This window comes from Cyrtonyx montezumae, unplaced genomic scaffold (genome assembly GCF_038088225.1).
Source record: "Cyrtonyx montezumae isolate F1298 unplaced genomic scaffold, pur_monq_1.0 scaffold_12, whole genome shotgun sequence".
NCBI lineage: Eukaryota > Metazoa > Chordata > Aves > Galliformes > Odontophoridae > Cyrtonyx > Cyrtonyx montezumae.
In genome coordinates, this window is record NW_027071848.1 from 12,977,250 (window position 1) to 12,995,410 (window position 18,161).

Below are 18,161 nucleotides of genomic sequence, written 5' to 3' on the forward strand. Positions count from 1 at the left end.
AGGAATTACATTTTCTTTCCCTTTCTTTCTTTCGCTCCGTAAGTTCGATTATTTTGTCAGGACCTTATCCGAAATACATTTCTTAAAGATAGAACACACTAGTAAAAATGTTGGCTACAGACTTGAAAGAATAGTATTGACTAGCTCTAAACTAGCAGATAGAAGTTTCTCGTTACAAACAAGCCTCCTCAATGCACTCCACTTCACAACAGAACTGCTTTTCTATTTATCGACTAGAGAAATTGCAAAGATCGTAGCACTATGGAGATCTGCAAAAATGCCCACAGAATAGCAAATTGTAGATTATTTTTTTTCCCTGACCAAAATCTATCAAGCAAATTGGGAACTGAGTTTCTTAAGCTGCTTCTGGATTTGGCACAGACCCTAATGGAAAACAAAAATACTTCTGTAAGGATAAACTTCAAAATGAAAGTTACTTAGAACTTTCTTGGGAGTGACAAAAGTTTACAGTAATTTTATGAAGAGATTTACATTACAAAAAGGTACCAAGGATTTTGAATAACTCTGGAGTAGTTCTCTCTCAAAGTTGGCAAGAGGAAAATGTGAAAGTATAATGGGAAACTCAATACAAGAGAAGATACAGCTGCACCCACATGTGGTTTCCCATCACTTGCATGCGGGCTAAAGTAGATACTCTTGGAACAAAAGATAAACTCTTTTGGGAAATAGTTTAGCACTTTAAAGCTGTTACTGTCACACTGAAACATTTCCCAAACTCAGTCATCAAGGAGACTACACAAAAAATTCCTCAAGAAAAAGAAAAAGCCACTCCTGAGGAACTGTCCTCTTGGTGAGGCCTCCTTGGAGCTGCTGACTTCAAAGTACTTGATTCCCAGCAGGACAAACTCTCAATATAAAAGTGACTTCTATATTGGTTATCTGAGTTTAATCTGTAAAAAAAAAAAAAAAAAAAAGATTCTATGATTCTCTTACATGTTGAGCCATAAAAGGGAATTAAAAAAGTCTCTTGCATCTTTTAATAAAGCAGAGCTGTCAGTCACAATCCTTGATCCTACTGGAATTTTTCTGCAGGTTACACACAACTACTGATCAGTGCCTGTACTTAACCAAGAAAAAGAATTATCTGAATGATGAGAAGGCAGCCATGCCAGTACTTGTTCGTCATCATTCCTTTTGTCAGGGAAGCTGGTCTTTAATCCAATCAGAGAAAGACCGTGGGTCCCTCCTGTTTGAAGGTCATGACCCAGCACATCCATGTTCTGCTAAGTTCTTGGACAAAGAAGACAGAGCAGCCTCGGGAATAGAGGCTCTGGTATAGGGCTCCCAGAGGCAGCTGTGGGAAGGATGGGATCTAATAAAGAACTGCCCTGCTCAGCTAACCAAACTATGATGAAATAATCTCAGTTAAGGATGGACAAGATTCCACTGACATCTGAACCTTGAGCCTGAAGCATGCAGATTTTTTATTGACTTTACTGTTTACATAAAACCATATTCGAACTTGCAGCAGTAAGTTGTGTATGCTAGGAGCTAACAGTTTCAGACAGTCTTCTTCTAGGTTCCACACTTTCAATCTACATGACTTTCCTTTTGTCCCTGCTACAAGAAAGTTCAGCCTTTTATCTAGTGTTCTAAGAACAAGATTCTCAATGTCAAAAATAAAAATGTCCTGCTGTAGGGAACCTACAGGGGGGGTTGGATTCGATGATCTCTAGAGGTCCCTTCCAACCCCTACAATTCTGTGATTCTGTGATAACACCGTCCATCATTTTGGTTGGACAGACTTGTTTTATTCTTACAGCACCAGAAACGATGTTTTTTTTTCCATCCAAAAATAAAACATCACTAGAATTGTAGTTTTACTTCCAGTACATGTCCTTTGGTCTACCTGATGATTTTCTTAACCATATGTTTCTTTTAGATACACATTATCAGAATAGAAAGAAAACGCTTTTCATGAGCACTTTTATTAAAATGAAGCCCGTAATCCTCTTGGCATCCAAATACATACAATGAAAACATGTCCAGAATTATTCCAAAAATGAAAAAATTAACCTTTTGCTTTTTAATTTGACATCAGAGGAACAGATAAAAGACATCACAAATGATCTTAAAAACGTTGTGATGCAAGTGAATTGACTATACTTTTTTGCTGGATGATCAATCTTACTGATTGCAATGGCACGTTTCAGCAGTATAAAGGAAAGCTTGCTCTTTACAGGCAAGCTCTGCAGTCCTACTCTGTTATCTCTGTTCTCCTTAGTTTCAGAAGATGCCCTTTTACCAACAAGGTACAACAGCAAAGATGTGATTTGAGAAATATCTGACGTTGCAATAGCAGGTACTTCAGAGATAAAGAATACAACTGGAAAAAGGATAAGAGAAACACATAGAGAAGTATTTCCTACTCTGAAATACTGAGATCCCAATACCAATTAACCCTAGTTGAGCATATTGACCAACTACTGGTTTTTAAAAACATTTATCATACAGAAAAAATATTTTTAGGGAAGGCAAAGAAGCAATGGGGATGGGAATACACACATAGGAAGACTTGAGATCTTCACTAAAAACGTAGCCTACATCCTTGGTTTTCAAAACACAATCATCATCAAAGGGAAAAGTGAATTAAGTACTGATCTCAGCCTAGTTCTTAATAGGGAGGTATACTACCCCAAACCAAATGGGCTGGCTATCACTGCAAACAGAATGTATTATCTGTCCCACACACACAGGTTTCACTGCCTGGGTGCAGGGCCAGCTTGGGAAGAGCAGAGCTAGTGGTCCTCGAGAAACTCTTGAGAAGCAAAGCCAGAGTCCTCAGCCAGGGCTGTCCCTCCTTCCCTCAGAAGCTGCCTTTAAGAGGAGCTGCTGCCATGCCCAAGCCACAGCCCAGATGTGCCACAGCTGCCTGTGCATGACCATAGCCCTGCTGATTCAGGCCTGGACCCCTTGCTGATGTCCCCAAGTGGCCTCAGGCTGCCCCACACCATGGCTGAGGCCAATGAGACAGCTCACAGCTGGAGTCAACCTGACTGCTCCCCTGCACCACTCCAAGCCAGCAAGGTCACTGATGTGAAAACTGAACTGTTCTCAGAATTGCAGGTAACCGTTCCAGAAAAGGCAGACAGTATTTGACAGAACTGAGTAAGGAGCTGATAACGCTGAGATCCATCTCCAGCCTGGTACACTGAAAAACAAAGGACTTCATTGCCCTGAATGATGCACATCAGAAATACCAGCTGCTTTTTACAATCATTTAATTTAATGAGCAACTACACAGGTGGTGTAAGTGCTCAACAAAAATGAACAACATACAGGCCATTGGGGTTCTCATTCACTCTACTTCACTATATAAAATAACCAGTAAAACTAGAAGGCAGAAAAATTGCCAGTAAAAGGATTTGATCTTTAATTTACACAATATAATTAGTCTCACCAATTAACTGCTGTAACTAGTGACCTCTTGGGTTGAACAAAGGAAGAAACATTTGCCATGGGCATTTCTGTGCAATATGAGGGTTTACATATCCTTCTGAAGTAAACTACTGTTGCTCAAACCTTGCCAAGTTTGGCTGCAGCTCAGGGATTGACAACTAGCTTCCTAAAATCTCCAGTTTGTCAATGCAATCTGAGCAGCATCTGGACAAGGAGGAAATTCGTGTAATCATCTCAAAACTTTGACTTCTTTCAGAGTAATTTTCAATACAGAATACTGCTAACAAAGCAAATAACATACATTCTCCTTTATTATGAGCACACAGGGGCTCTTACACATACCCATGAGACCACAAGTATCTGGATTCACCAGTCATCACCAATAAACTGCGTCGAGGCAGCATAACTGCCACTGTGTGGCCATCAGGGTGTTTGAAATCCATCACAATCTAAAAAGAAAGAAAAACACCATCAATGAGCATGACTTACAGAGCATCACGTATCAGCCAGGCATTCTCAAGTCCTATCTTGTGTGTTAATCAAGATATTTCCACAAAACAGATGTGTATTTCCTACAGAAGCAAAGGCTTTTGTCTCTATCCTTCATTCTTAAGATCTCTTCCTTTCAGTCGTGTGTTCAAAAATCTGAGACGAACACAAAACTTGTATACATAAAGACATTCATATATATGCACATTCACATTTAACCTTATAAATAATTAAAATACTATAATAGTTCATTTTATTTCTGCAGTAGTAACTTCCTTTGCAAGAACAAGGGAGCACTGTGAAATCTATGTACCTGTGATGTAGGAAGGAATGATTATCTCTCAACTAAATGTAACTATGTAAAGAGGGATTGTTTGCTATAACTCAAGCACCTACAGTTAGACATCTGGGCAGGCATTTGACTACTGGTTTGTTTTTGGTTTTTTTGTTTGTTTGGTTTGGTTTTTTTTGTGAGGTTTACACAGAGAGAGACAAGCACCTCCACAGGGTGATTCATCCTAGTCTATAACGCAGTTAAGTGATGTGGGATGAACCTACGCCCGCTGGAAATGCCTATCCATTCACAGCAGATTGAGCTGAGACAATTAACTCAGAGCAGATACATAACATTTAGATAACCAGTATTAGGAGAGAGAAATCATTTCTAACCTGCTCAGATTTGTAAAGGTTTGCAGCACAAGAAGTCTCCCAAGATCCTGACTATCATGCCAACTACCAGAGCAGCCTTCCTCATTTGCCACCTGGTTTCTAACCACAGCAATATACTGAGGTAATGCTTTCAGCTTTAATTCAATTTCACAGCCCAGAAGGCAGTGCTACATTCTGCTTCTGCTTAGGCTACAAATGTTACCCTTTTACTTCTCCCAGATGAGAAAAAATTCTTTCTGCAGAAAATAAGTATCAGGGTCCTTTAAGCAAGCCAAATGGATGAAGGGAGACATAGCAAGAAAAAAGAAAGAAAAGTGGTAAAAAAATCAATCAAGTGGTAGTTTCAGCTACAATGGAAAATGAGCGCCATGGAAGTAGTGGCAACTGTCTGCAACCTACTTGCTAAGCACGCAATTTAAAAGCAGACTTGCTACCCTTACCAGACACAAATTAAGCACTTCTGCTTCTGCATACAGATGCATTTAGCAAAAGAAACAATGGTGCAGTGATCATTCATTCAGCACAAAAACAAACAAAAGAAAACCCACCAGACATATTGAACAAGCAAGATCATTTGCAGGATTTCACTATTCACTGCTGCGTGCAGTAGAAGAAAATACAATTGCATTTATGCTTTCTTGAAAAAAAAATTATGCTGTAGTACCACCTGCATAACAGCAAGAGCTTTTACTCTTCTTGATCTACCTAAATTTAAGGAAGGAAATGAACGTGACAAACAGTGGGACACAAAAGGGAAGAGCTATAGGGGAGAAGAGGAATACAACCTATCTATGAGCTCCAAATAACAACTGGGAAACCCTTAAATGCCTACACAAACGACTGGCAGCCACTTTCTAATATACTGCTTTCTTTGCACAGTGTAATTCCTCCCAGGTATCCTCAAAGAAGCACAATGTGAGGAAGGAGAAAAAACAGTGGCTTCAGAAATCTGATGGGGAACCCATGCCATAAAGCCCCTGTGAAAAGCAGCAGCTGTCTGGCAAGGCAAAGAAACCAGAGGATGACTAAACTACAAGAACGAGAAAAGAATTGAGAGGCAAAGCGCCTGGATTAAATGCATGAAATGGTATCTCAGGCTCTTCTGCCTCTCTGTCCCACTGCTTCTGAGGGACAGGTGTGAGAGATAAGAGATCAAGTTCTTCAGAAATGGGGAAGCACAAACTGAAAATGAGACTGTCCAAATTCCTTCCTGGAGGCCCTCTGTTTTCTAGGTCAGCAGCAGCAACAAAGCCCACTTCTTGCATATAACATTCAGGAACCACACTTTTCTCTACAAGTTGATTCCCAGCTCTGTGAGGTCTCTTTCATACCTCTCCAGGGTATGGAAGGAAACCTTGGCCTCCTTCATATCTCCACATGCCAAGTTGGGGACGCTGCTTAAAGCAGCAGCAAATATTTCTTCCAGCCTTTTACTGCTCATTTCCTCCATTTTCTCTCCCCCTACCAGCTGTAAAGTTCCCAGAGTGCCTCTGCTGTGCATCCAAACCAGCAGAGGTTCAGAGTATCCTGCAACAGAGAACACGTAGAATAAAAAATAGTCCCTAGCAATCAGCTTTTTCAGGCAGAAGTGGCAGGAAAACAAACAGCAAAAGAAGACAGTACATGCTCTTGGTTCAATATTGGCTATGCTATGCCAACAAGAAATATGTGAAATGAATTTCTGTTGGTGCAGAATTGAGGGCTGAAACCAGGAAGTTATGTACTGCACATAGTACCTGGCAAGTTTAGTCCTCATCAGCAGAGTCCAGCTCTGTCCCTGCTCCCTACTCTCCCGTAGAAGTCTGTGTTCTTATCTCACAGCATGTGGTTACTCCCTTTCTAAACAAATGTCACCCTTACAACAAACAGAGATGATTTGGGGCCAAATATAAATAAAAGATTAATTTACTTGCAAATGAGCAATGACATTAAGTAATTAGCAGTAATGGGAAGAATCAAAAATCCAAATTCAGAACTGACTTTTGCTTATGAAGCAGACAGAGATCCTTAGCTGGACAATAATACAATTTTGCAGTTTCCTGTGAGCAACAAATTAGACACTGCAATTCAGACAAAACCAAGTTTAAGGAACCTACTGCGAACATTTGAATAAAATTAATGTGATTTCTCCATTAATGTTTCATTTCTTTATCTAGAATACCCGCATGCAAAGGCTTAAAAACTGAGCAAAAGTACTTTATTTTTTTGTCTGTGGTACAGTAGAGAACATTTAACCCAGACGGGTTTTTTAAGAACTCTGTTCTTATCTCTAAGGAGCCTATTACTGACTGAAGTAGATAATATTCCCCCACTCCTATATCTTTATCCCAGCAGAACACTCTAAATTGTCACTGTCACATACACACAAAAGATTAACGCATTCAGTCCACTTTTTAATTTACTAAGGATTCACAATCAATACAGCAACTGCCACTGCTGAATCAATCTGCTTCATGACAGCTCTGCTACACAGGAGTTATTTCCAATTACTTTTTTTTTTTTTGTCCTAAAAACTTATTGTCTCTTTTTCTCTTAGGTAGCAGAGTCAATAAAGATCAAATATCCAGCCAGCTCACAGTGCATCACCCAGGATTCAAGAATAGAAGTACTTGATGCTTTGATCTCACACAACTTCTACCTTCTTTCTTTGTACTGCAGAAGAAGTCTAAATACACCAAACACCTGAAAGAAACATAAACAACAAATAATACCTACTCATAATTTAAATATCTTATCGTGTTGCCTCATGACAAGGGAGCACGTGACACAGTAAACAGCTTTCAAGGATGGCTGAACAACAAAGCAAAGTGACACTGACATCGTAAACATTGCTCCTGTGGCACAACATACAGCTAAATGCGAAAAATGGAAAACAATCAGCATAAAAACGTAGGAGAAGAAAGTATGTTTTTCATAACTCCTGTGGGAACCAGAAGCCTGCAATGCCTTCCCTTGCTGAACTGTACTTCAGGGAAGTGCAGGAGGAGGGAGGTGAATGACTGGTCTATCAAATAAGTAATGATCCAAAGGCAAAACAGAAATGATGCAATGGGACTATAAGGACAATGTCAATAAGGACTTCACTGCTACAGTGTGAAACAACAGTACTGTCTTTCTAAGCTTTGCCTCTAATGCAATTTATATTTGACATTAAAAGACTCCCTTAGATGAAACATACTCTTAAACTCAAAGTAGCAGGCTGGAAAAAAGTACAATCTGAAATGCATTTCAAGACTCTGACATTATTTACTCATTTTTCAGAGAGAAAAGGCACATCATCAGTCTCATAGCAGTCTCCCCACATGTAAAACAGATGAAGAATGCCTACTGCAGAGGCAGCTGTGTGCCTTTAAGTCCACACACCACCTGAACAACAGTGGAGCTGTGTGAAGATGAGGGGCTGCTGGCTGCTGTGGAACTCAGGCAATCAATAATACCCCACAGAGTGCCTTCCACTGCAAAAACTATATGAACATCCAAAATTTGGAACTTAGGAATATTCTAAACATTTAAGGGAAGCGAGTGGATTAACTTTCCCAAACAATCCATGTCTTAGGGTACTTACGTAACCTGATATGCGTGAAGTGTACCAGTTGAAGGGGATCAAACAAAGTTTTATCTACTCTGCCTTTTGTGGATAGTCCTCATATGAACTAATGTCAAAACCATACTTAGACAAGGTCTTGGAAAAGCTTAGGTGATCAAAGAGCGAGCAGGGAGCAAACCAGCAATGCAGCATGGTGGACAATCATTAGCTCAATGCTTGGATTCATGCAGTAGTCTACATACACAGCTTGGTATGCTCCTTCCACCCTTGGCCGAAACACCTGATCATTCAAGGATCTCAGTTTCCTTAACGTGCAGCGTAAGTACAATACATCTGCCTCACCTTCTGGAAGCATACTGGAAGAACTCAGGCATATGCCAGCTATTTTGTGCCATTTGGGAAATGAAGGTGTCACAATCAATTAAGTGTGACAGCAGCAGGGCCAAACTGTTCAAATCTTGTGGTTTAAGTTAAATCAGAATCAAACTGGTTTATTGATTTATTAGCAACGTATAATTATGAAGCAACCAGCAATCTGCTATACTTTGAACAACAGTAGTACCAGAATAACAAAATACAGTAGAGGTCTACAACATGTTAATAAACACGAACACATTTCAAAAGAGCCATTGTAACTAATCCCCCAAAGTTCTCCCACTGTGTTCAGTTACACACACACCATCTCCCTAGAGGCCACGTGGGCTCCCATACCTTATTCCTCTCCTGCCCATGGGGCTTCTCCAACACACACACATCAGTGACAAAAGCCCTACCAGGACCACATACAGGCACTCCAGGCGTGGGTCCAACTGTGGCACCCTGCTGTGGCACCCCATCAGCTGCATGCCAGTCCCAGAAGGTGCCCAATGAGACAGCTGCTCTGCCACACCTCAACAGAGGCTGTAGTGCTGAAGGTACTTCTGGCTGTGTCACATCTGCTGCTGTTCCTACTCAAAGGTCCCTTTCTGCTGTTAAAACATGTTATGCTTCCCTTATACATCTTCTCAAACTGATTGCTTCTTTGTTCCAAAAGAGGGGTCAAGTCTTTTCTCTTGCATAACTGGCAACAGAGGGAATGGCTTCAAGTTGTGCTAGGGGAGATTCAGGTTAGATATTACAAAAAGTTTATTCTCCAAAAGAGTGAGTGAATGGGCTGCCCAGGGAAGTGGAAGAGTCCCACCCCCAGAGGAGTTCAAGAAACACTGAGATACTGTACTAAGGGACATGGCTTAGTGGGGGAATATTGGCAGCAGGAGAACAGGTGGACTGGATGATCTCAGAGGTCTTTTCCAACCTCAGTGATTCTGTGAAAAGTGTCTTCATAAATCCATGATTACTGCTTAACCTTGCCTATAAAAAAAAAAACAACCAGACTAAAAGATGAAAACGTTGATCCTAATACATTAAAAATCACCCATCAAATATGCCAGTTCCCACTAGCTCTGAAAGTACTTTTTTTTTTTTTTTTTAATCTGTCAGGACATTGCCTATGGTGCTCACACACTTCCAGATGACTACCTGTGTTAGAATTCAACACTGGATATTACATATGGAACAGGTTACCCACAGAGGTTGTGGATGCCCCATCCCTGGAGGCATTCGAGGCCAGGCTGGATGTGGCTCTGGGCAGCCTGATCTAGTAGTTGGTGACTGCCTGCAGCAGGGGGGTTGAAACTACATGATCTTTGAGGTCCTTTTCAACCCAGGCTATTCTACGATTCTACGTAAGAAACTTCCAGTCCCAACAGTAAAACAGATTAGTCACATTATCCCCGTTTCTCTTACCACAAATATAAAATAATTCTTTCTGGAAAATGCTATCCAACGCAACTTATGACTTTGATGTCCTTTTGTGAATCCTGAAACAAGAACTTGGTCAAGTTCTCAGTCTTGAATAAACTGCCTCCCTAGCTCTTAGCTTAAATTCTTTTGGGTTACAAAAAGTAAGAGGGTAATGCCATTAACCTTAATTTCATTTCTTTTATCAACTCTCTGAAGTATTTTTCATTCTTGTAGTCATGTGCTTTTCCTCACATCTGCATTAGTACTGCACAGATATATAGGGATCTGTACCCACCTATAGTAGGGCAGAGCATACATTTGGGGTATGAAATTTCTCATTTTCTTTTCCTGATACTGTAAGATGTGTACTGCTTGCTCCATAGTGGAGCACTGTTCAATGGAAGAGAACAGGAGGACTCATACTAAAAAAGCCAAAACCCTGATGCTAGTGATTTCTACAGGGCTCAATCTGTTCAAGATATAACACCCAGATGACACAAAGTAGTTTTGTATCCTCAACTAGATCTCTCTAAACCTGTACTTAATGTATTATGCCACGTCCTGAAAGCAAATACTCCCTATTAACATGTTTAATGCTATACCAGATGGCTACCAAGAAACCACTGAATGAGCCCTTTCAACACAGACAGCTGTTGTGTAATGAGTGCAATTTCATATCCAAGTATGACAACACAGTGTTATGTATGCACTCCAGTGCATACATCTGTGTACACACTGCTTTGGCACATCTGTAGTATTTTCCATGCATACTAAAAACTTATGAAATCTCAGTAGAAAAGGAAGGATTTCAGGGCTCAAAAACAATATAAATTAAAAAAAACCCACTTATTTATAACCCTATGGAAACACATGGTAATCAGCCATTTCCATGTTATAGACGTTACAAATACACGTAGCAGAAACTCTTCACACCTAATCTTGTTCCCATATAGCCCTACCTATATATTTATCATGCTGTCACTGTCCACAATAATCTTGAACTGCAAGCTTTCTGGAGCAGAAGCAGTGTAAGGAACTGTGAACACGATCTCCACATAACATAAATTATAATCAGCCTTTGGCTCAGTAAAAAAAAAAAAAATACTGCCAAATGGGGGATAGGAAACACCTACAGCCATGAGGAAATCACTGCTTGGAAAGAGGACCTGGAACACTTACATTCCAGGGTAGTACTCACAGATCATGCTAATGCGGACTCAGTAGGTGTCATATTGTAGTCCAAATCGTTACAAGTTCAGGACCTTTTGCAATATGGATAGAATAAACTGTATATTCACCATCCTCTAAAACTGAAAATCATCCTCCCTCACTCTCCAAAAACATCAGGGTTGTTCATTAAACCTACTCTCAACTTCAGGTTTGAGTTTTCTGCTTGAAGTGCCCCTAAGTAATAGGGTGGGATTCAGTTCAAGATGAAGGCTACTACATTTGCCCATAGTTTTTAAACTGAATCACTTCCTAGGGTGGACAGGCTTAATCCACACCGATAACAGTGGAGCTCAGGCGTGAAGTGCACACGTACATACCTGCTTGAAAACACTAAAATTTAAGTGTCTTAATCCTGGACCAAATGCCACTGACAGCACATTATTAAATACAGCAGTTAATAGTGTAGATTCAGTAGATGACTCAAATCTGTTTAAAACTGTCTTGGCTTAATACAAACTTCTTCCTGCACTATTATTATTTTGTCCTGCCCACTACATACTGAGGAAGTAGTTATGCAAGTAAAGCTGGTGCCAGATATCTCCAACTGTATAAAATGGTGAATCTACTCAGCCTGAGACAGAAAGAAAAGTCAGCTAGTTTTTCTCATGGATCCATCTAACAGCTGTCCCAGAGACAATCTGGCAATTCTTCGTTCTGAATACAAGATATCCAAATCCTGCCTTTCCAAACTAATTCCTGCATCATACCTCAACAAGAGCTGACAAGGTACAGTTTTCAATACATTGCTACAGAAACCACCATATGGCCTCCTTCTTCTCTCCATTTTCACTGTAGAACCGAATTCTACTAAGGGAGAAGAATCTGGACATGAATTTACAAGAATGGCTTAAATACATAAAGAAGAGTCATTCCTTAGCAGACAAAAGCATAGAATTAAATAGAAAAACATAATGAAACTTATCTTCCTGGCAAATGATATCTCCTAGGGTCATAAAGTACAATTTAAAACACAGCATGCTAATGAAAGGCTTCTTTAAGATAGTTTAACAACAAAATTGCTTTATAAATTCACACAATTGCTGTATTTTCTTACAGGAAAAGGATAGGAAGAAGATCCAGAAGCTTTCCATGTACTGTATCATGGCTTTACAGTACTCAAAGGAGACCTTTAAGAAAGATAGCAGCAGATTGTTTTACCAAGGTGTATAGCCATAGGACAAGTGGTAATGGTTTTAAACTAGAAAACAGTAAATGTAGAATAATTTTAAGGAAGAAATTCTTTCTCAGAGGGTGGTGAGGCACCAGCACAGGCTGCCCAGAATGCTGTGGATGCCCCATGTCTGCAGTTGGTCAAGGCCAGGATGGATGGGACCCTGGTCAGCCTGATCCAGTGCATGATTTAGTGGGTGGCAGCTCTGCCCACAGCAGGGGGGTTGGAACTAGATGATCTCTGAAGTCCTTCCAACCCAAGGCATTCTGTGATTCTACTATGGAAGTACCACACATTTGAAATATACACATTATTTCTAAGTAGGTAAAATAAACAGAAGAATAGCATATTACAGCAGTGCTGTAATGCCACCTAAGTAATTTTTTTTTCCTCTTACACTCTCCTTCTGCTCAACAACTGTGTTTACATACCGCAGCTGAAATTATATGCAAGGGCTCTACCAGAACATCAGCATCTGGCCATGCAATTACAGTAATGGCTTACATACACATGCACTGCAGAGGGATGTAGGTTGTAAGAGAAAAGAAGCAATAGCACCACAAGGCACAAGGAACTTGGAAACATCCAGCTGTCCCTGCCTTCACCTCTGCCATCAACATTTCTTCCCTCCTATCACTGTCCTGCAGCTCCAGCAAATAGACAGTGCTTTCCCTGCATCCCCTCTGCACTGCCCACTTTCTGTCCCTCTAGGAGCACAGCTCTCTCTGCCTTGATCCAAAATCTTTCTGTCAAGCATGTGATCATCAGGTTTGATAGTTTTGGTTGCAGCACAACTTTAAGTGTCCTAAATTGCTAGTTCCTCAGGAGAAACTTCCTAGGGTCAGTTCCACCAAAATAGAAGATCTGTGGAGAAACTGCTCTCAAAACACGGAGCATAGCTGAAAAGATGCTAAACACAGCTATGCAAGATGCGCAGCTTTGTAAAGATGGTCTAAGGGCAGACAGATAACAGGTAACAATTGCTACGCTGATATTATCAATGTCCAAGAGAGACAAAAAATACCCCACAGAAGGAGTTCAACATGTTAAGTTAGCTTCCTTGGTTACGTACTACTTGTGACTGATAGTACTACTTGCCATTTCTACATGAAACTTGGCACAGTCTTTAAATAGGCTCCTGACATGATAGAGATGGCTAATGAAATTAGTTTTCTTTATGGAGTTCCAGAGCTGAAGTACTGCTGAATGCAACAGCTAAAGATAATGACTTTTTAATGTCCTAGGTTCAGTATGTTCACTGTTAATTTGTGGCAGACACCAGGATTCCATTTCCAAGTACTGATAGTCTAAAAATAACATGAGGTGTAGGAATGACTTCCACTGATAAGTCTCTTGAAGAAACCAAAAATCCTAATACAAAAATGTGGTTTAGGTTTAACTCAGCAGACAGAAGAACATCACACAGCCTTTCATTCCATCTCCCCCTCCCCAGTGGGATGGAGAAAAGAATCAGGAAAAAAAAAAGTAGAAGTCATAGGTTGAGATAAAGCTATTTACTAGGACAGGAAAGGATTAGAATACATGTTTATATCGTTACAAAACAAGTAATGTACAAAGCAATTGCTCACCACCTGCTGACAATGCCCAGACAGTTCCCAAACAGCAGCATCCCCCAGGTCAGCTCCCCTCAGTTTTATAGCCTTTTTTTCCCCATGATGCCATACGGAAAGGAATATCCCTTTGGCCAGGTTAGATCAGCTGCCCTCGTTTTGTTCCCTTCCAGATCCTTCTGTCCCCAAGCCTGCTCACTGACCAGACAGTACAAGAAGATGAAACACCCTTAGTTCTGTACAGCACTGCTCAGCAACTACACAACACCAATGTGCTACCAAAATTGCTTTTCTCCCAAAGCCAAAACAGCACATCACACCAGACACTACAAAGGAAATCAGCTCTGCCTCAGTTGAAACCAGGACAAAAAATAATAATAATTCTAGTCAAAACAATACAAGGGCTTCTAAAGGCAAACAGGGCAGAACCAGATTCCAAGAACAAACTAAAACTTGACTCAAATTCAGCTGCAAAAATACTAATTGGAATGTAAATTTAAGTGGTGTATTACTTTTATTCTATTAAAATGATTACAGTTTTCACAAGAATTAATAATTCCACATTTAAATAGCTAATCTATCCCACCACTGTAAATTAGTTCATGTATCATAGCGAAGGGTATATGGGTAGAGTGAAGCGAAGCAAGAACAAAAAACAGGTTTTAGTTTGTAAAGAATATCATGAGTTGTAATTGAATCCACTTTTTCCCCAAGACTTTTAGCTAACTTCATACTTTATAAGTCATGTACACCAATGAGAAGGCTCTGAAAAAAACCTGTGGAATCACAAGACAGTTTTTAGCAGCACCATTAACTGAAAAATTGAATCTCTACAACTGTACATCACAGTAAAGCCATAACAGACAGACACCTGAGAGCTGGAAATGAAACGATGCTCCCTCCACATCCAAAAGAAGCACACTACAAAAAAAGAAGTAGCTTGGAGATAACAGGTGTTCAAACACCTATTGATGAAATAATTACATAGAAGTTTTCCTTCATTATTTAACAAGTAGGACAGCAGGCAGAAAAAAATCACAAGCCCTCCTGCACACTTCAAACATTTGTAAATGTTACAATTATAGCAGGATTTTGTTATGATTGTGAGAAAATTAAGTGAAACTACAGGATGTTTCTCATAGCATAACTCTGCATTTTTCCATGCAACACTGAGTTAATTTTGTTTTCAGCTTATTTCATTCTAACTGTAATTTGTTTTGTTTCTCCCTTTTTCGCGTTCACCTTGGATACAATGCTGATGCAGCTACTCAAAGAACAGGACAAGAATGTTCTTCCCACATCTTCCTATCTCAACAGCAATGACTCAAAATGCAGTACTCTAAAAAGAGCAACCACGTGGTGAGAAGAAAGTGAAGTGGTAGGAACCACGAGGAGTTACAGGTCTGCCTTCCAATCTCAGCAACCAAAATAATGCACCACATGAAAAACTAGAGGCTGCTCCTCTTTTGGCCTAACACAGAATTTTAACTAATTTATGAGTGAGTAGGTCTTGAACAGAATGAACAGCTCTATAGAAATGCAAGATTCTCATAGCTTAGCTTCTGTTTTGTTCCTCTGATGTAGCCAAGGGGAAGGGTCATCTCCACGCTGTTATTTTCTTTCACTGCAAATGACTTACCATACAGCTTCTAGAGAAATACTAAGATCACTGTTCTTGGAGTAATTCTGTCTGAAAGCTCTTCTTGTATCACCTCAGTGCAATCCAAGTTTAGCAGATCCCTAAATACTCAAGAAACAAATGCTTGTCTGCATTACCTGCACACTGGGTGTCTTGCTGTTACCTTTGCCAAAATAGAAATGAGCCTATAAACCATCAATGCCATAGGAGGATGGGGCTAAGCACAGACTTCCTCTGAAAAATGTACATGAAAACTGGGCTTTCAAGAGCCTTGCTTAAAGAAAACGATCAGGTGGAAACATCAGCAAGACACATCAATGTCTGTGGACAGAAACCTAACAAAAAGTGTGAGGCAATATCCAGAATAGAAATAAAAATTCAGAGTAGTATACTTAATGAATATTCACATTGCCCTGAGTACAGTTAGATCATTACAGAAATTCCCATGAAGGCTGCAGGCTTTCCCTTGCTTTTGATGGTTCTTATATCTGATTCAAGTTCAAATAACAGTGCACTGTGGTACAACATGGACAGGAAGAGAAATGTAGGACACGGGCAGCAGCAACACATTCATATTTACTCTTTAAGTGGTAAAATAAATAAATTTGATATATAGTTATAAATTAGCCTTTTTGTGTTTCCAATGAAATGAGGCAGAAACTGCTAGAAATTACCCTTCAGAAGGAAATGAAATTCGTGACTATAATAAAGTTATAGATCAAGAAAACCATCTTATAGGTCCGAAAAAAAACCCACGCTATTGAGCTTCAGGAATCCCACCACAGCCACTTGAGCAAACCTCTGAAATCAACATTAGATTTTACTGATTAATGTCTTCCATTCAGGCTAAGAGACATTTCAGTTCTGTCAACCCAATCTCATTTTAAGCATTGATTGCTATTGTTACGATTTTAGCTACTACAATTATGCTGCTAACATATACAAAGGCAAAACTTTGTCTTACAGTCACTATGAGAGTAATTCCTTAAATAAGCAAGGTGCTTTACTTCTTCTTTTAAAATAAAATTAAAGTAAATTAAACTGTAAATTAAACTGAATCAGCAACTAAGCAAAATAAGCAATACGCGACTGGGAGAGTACAGTTAACACAGTAACACCCAGTACCTGCCTACACGGTCACCGATCACGTGAGAAACTAAATAGGTGTTAACTGTAAGTGGCTGGATGCAATCTACACTTTCTAGAAGGTTCTGATACAATCCATCAAGCAGTTTATTAGCTGTTCCTGTGAAGTTTCCGTTTGTTAACTACAAAGATTATAGATAGATTAACAAACAAGAAGTGCAGAAATAAAAGGTCAATTTCCCAGCCTGAGAAAAGAGTAACAGCAGGGTTCCTCCTTCTATCAGTTCTATGAATACCACTGCTTACAGACATTTCAAGAAGCCTAGTGGAATATTTCTTTGTAATGCTGCTCTGCTTTAAAGGCTTAAGAGAACCACAACTCTTCTTTATAGATCAAGAGTTTTAATATCTGCAGACTGCGGGATGATGAACGCGTGCAGATGAAGAGTCAAGGATGATCTGCACTCTCAGCCTCACTGTTCAGCCCTGAGCCACAAATCTGACTCAAGACCCTGATGTTTCCCTTTCACAGAAGTTAGGACAGGGGACCCTCCAGGGCATCAGAGCAGCCCTCTGCCTTTATACCAGCCCTCTGCCAGGGAGAGGCACAAGGAATGGGAGTAAGGCAGTTTCTGCTTTTCTTCCTTGACTAAGGGAAAGAGACAAACCTGGGACTTTTCACGTCAGGGAAACTGAAACAGGAAAACAGGACAGAAAATTAAAGCACCCAGATTAAAGCATGGTGCCAACACGATACATCTTTTGATAACATTATGACTGCACTTCACCTTCTGGCATGGAGACAGAGGGTGCCCCTCAGCAGTTTCTGAGAGAATGAGGCACAGCTGACAGGAAAAAAGATTGTGATCTATCACATTTATTGGGGGCAAGACCTGCAGTCAGAAAGGGAAAATTTCTTTCTGGGTTGCATACCCTCATAGTAACTCTTAATCATCATAGAAACATTACATTCATGTTTCCAAACTCTACTGAAGCAGTGTTTACACGATAGTACATTAAATGGCACATTAGGAAAAGTGGAAAAACAAATCTCAAAGTTGATCAGACTCCTGCTGCAAGTTTGCTTAAGGAAATTGGATACAAGTTTTCACTGGGATTTTCCCAGCTGCAAAACTGGCCAGGCTCCTAAGATGAAATATTGTAAAATTATGTACCTTTAGAGACACCAAATGGAGACAATGAAAATAACACCTACCTCAAATCAACGCAGAAAATTCTTAACAGAAAGGACTATTCCCTGCTTTGCAGCACTTTGTCCAAATTCACGAGCAAAAAGACATACAGCTTACTGGTAAACTTAATAAAATCACTTTGAACTGGTTTTACACCACTGCCTTTCTTCTCTACTATGGCAATGTCTGAATTAAAGAAAACTGTATTCAGTGTTGGTATTCATTGAAATTTAAAAAATTTTTAAAAACTGGTATTCATTGATATTTTTGATGTATCAATTCATAGAAAGAAAGGGGGAAAATGTGACTGTAAAAAGGCATTAGAAGCCCACAGGAACTTCCAGAAGTCTCACTTCATTCTGCA

The 18,161-nt window shown here is 39.8% G+C and overlaps 1 protein-coding gene across 2 annotated transcripts in view; it reads right to left on the minus strand.

Moving 5' to 3' along the window:
• ALKBH8 (alkB homolog 8, tRNA methyltransferase) overlaps nucleotides 1-18,161 on the minus strand; it is a 44,197-nt gene that overhangs the window by 11,052 nt on the left and 14,984 nt on the right. For both annotated transcript variants that reach the window (XM_065730072.1, XM_065730071.1), the window contains exon 8: nucleotides 3,763-3,869. In XM_065730072.1, coding sequence (XP_065586144.1) covers nucleotides 3,763-3,869 — 107 coding nt within the window. The remainder of the gene's footprint in view (nucleotides 1-3,762; nucleotides 3,870-18,161) is intronic.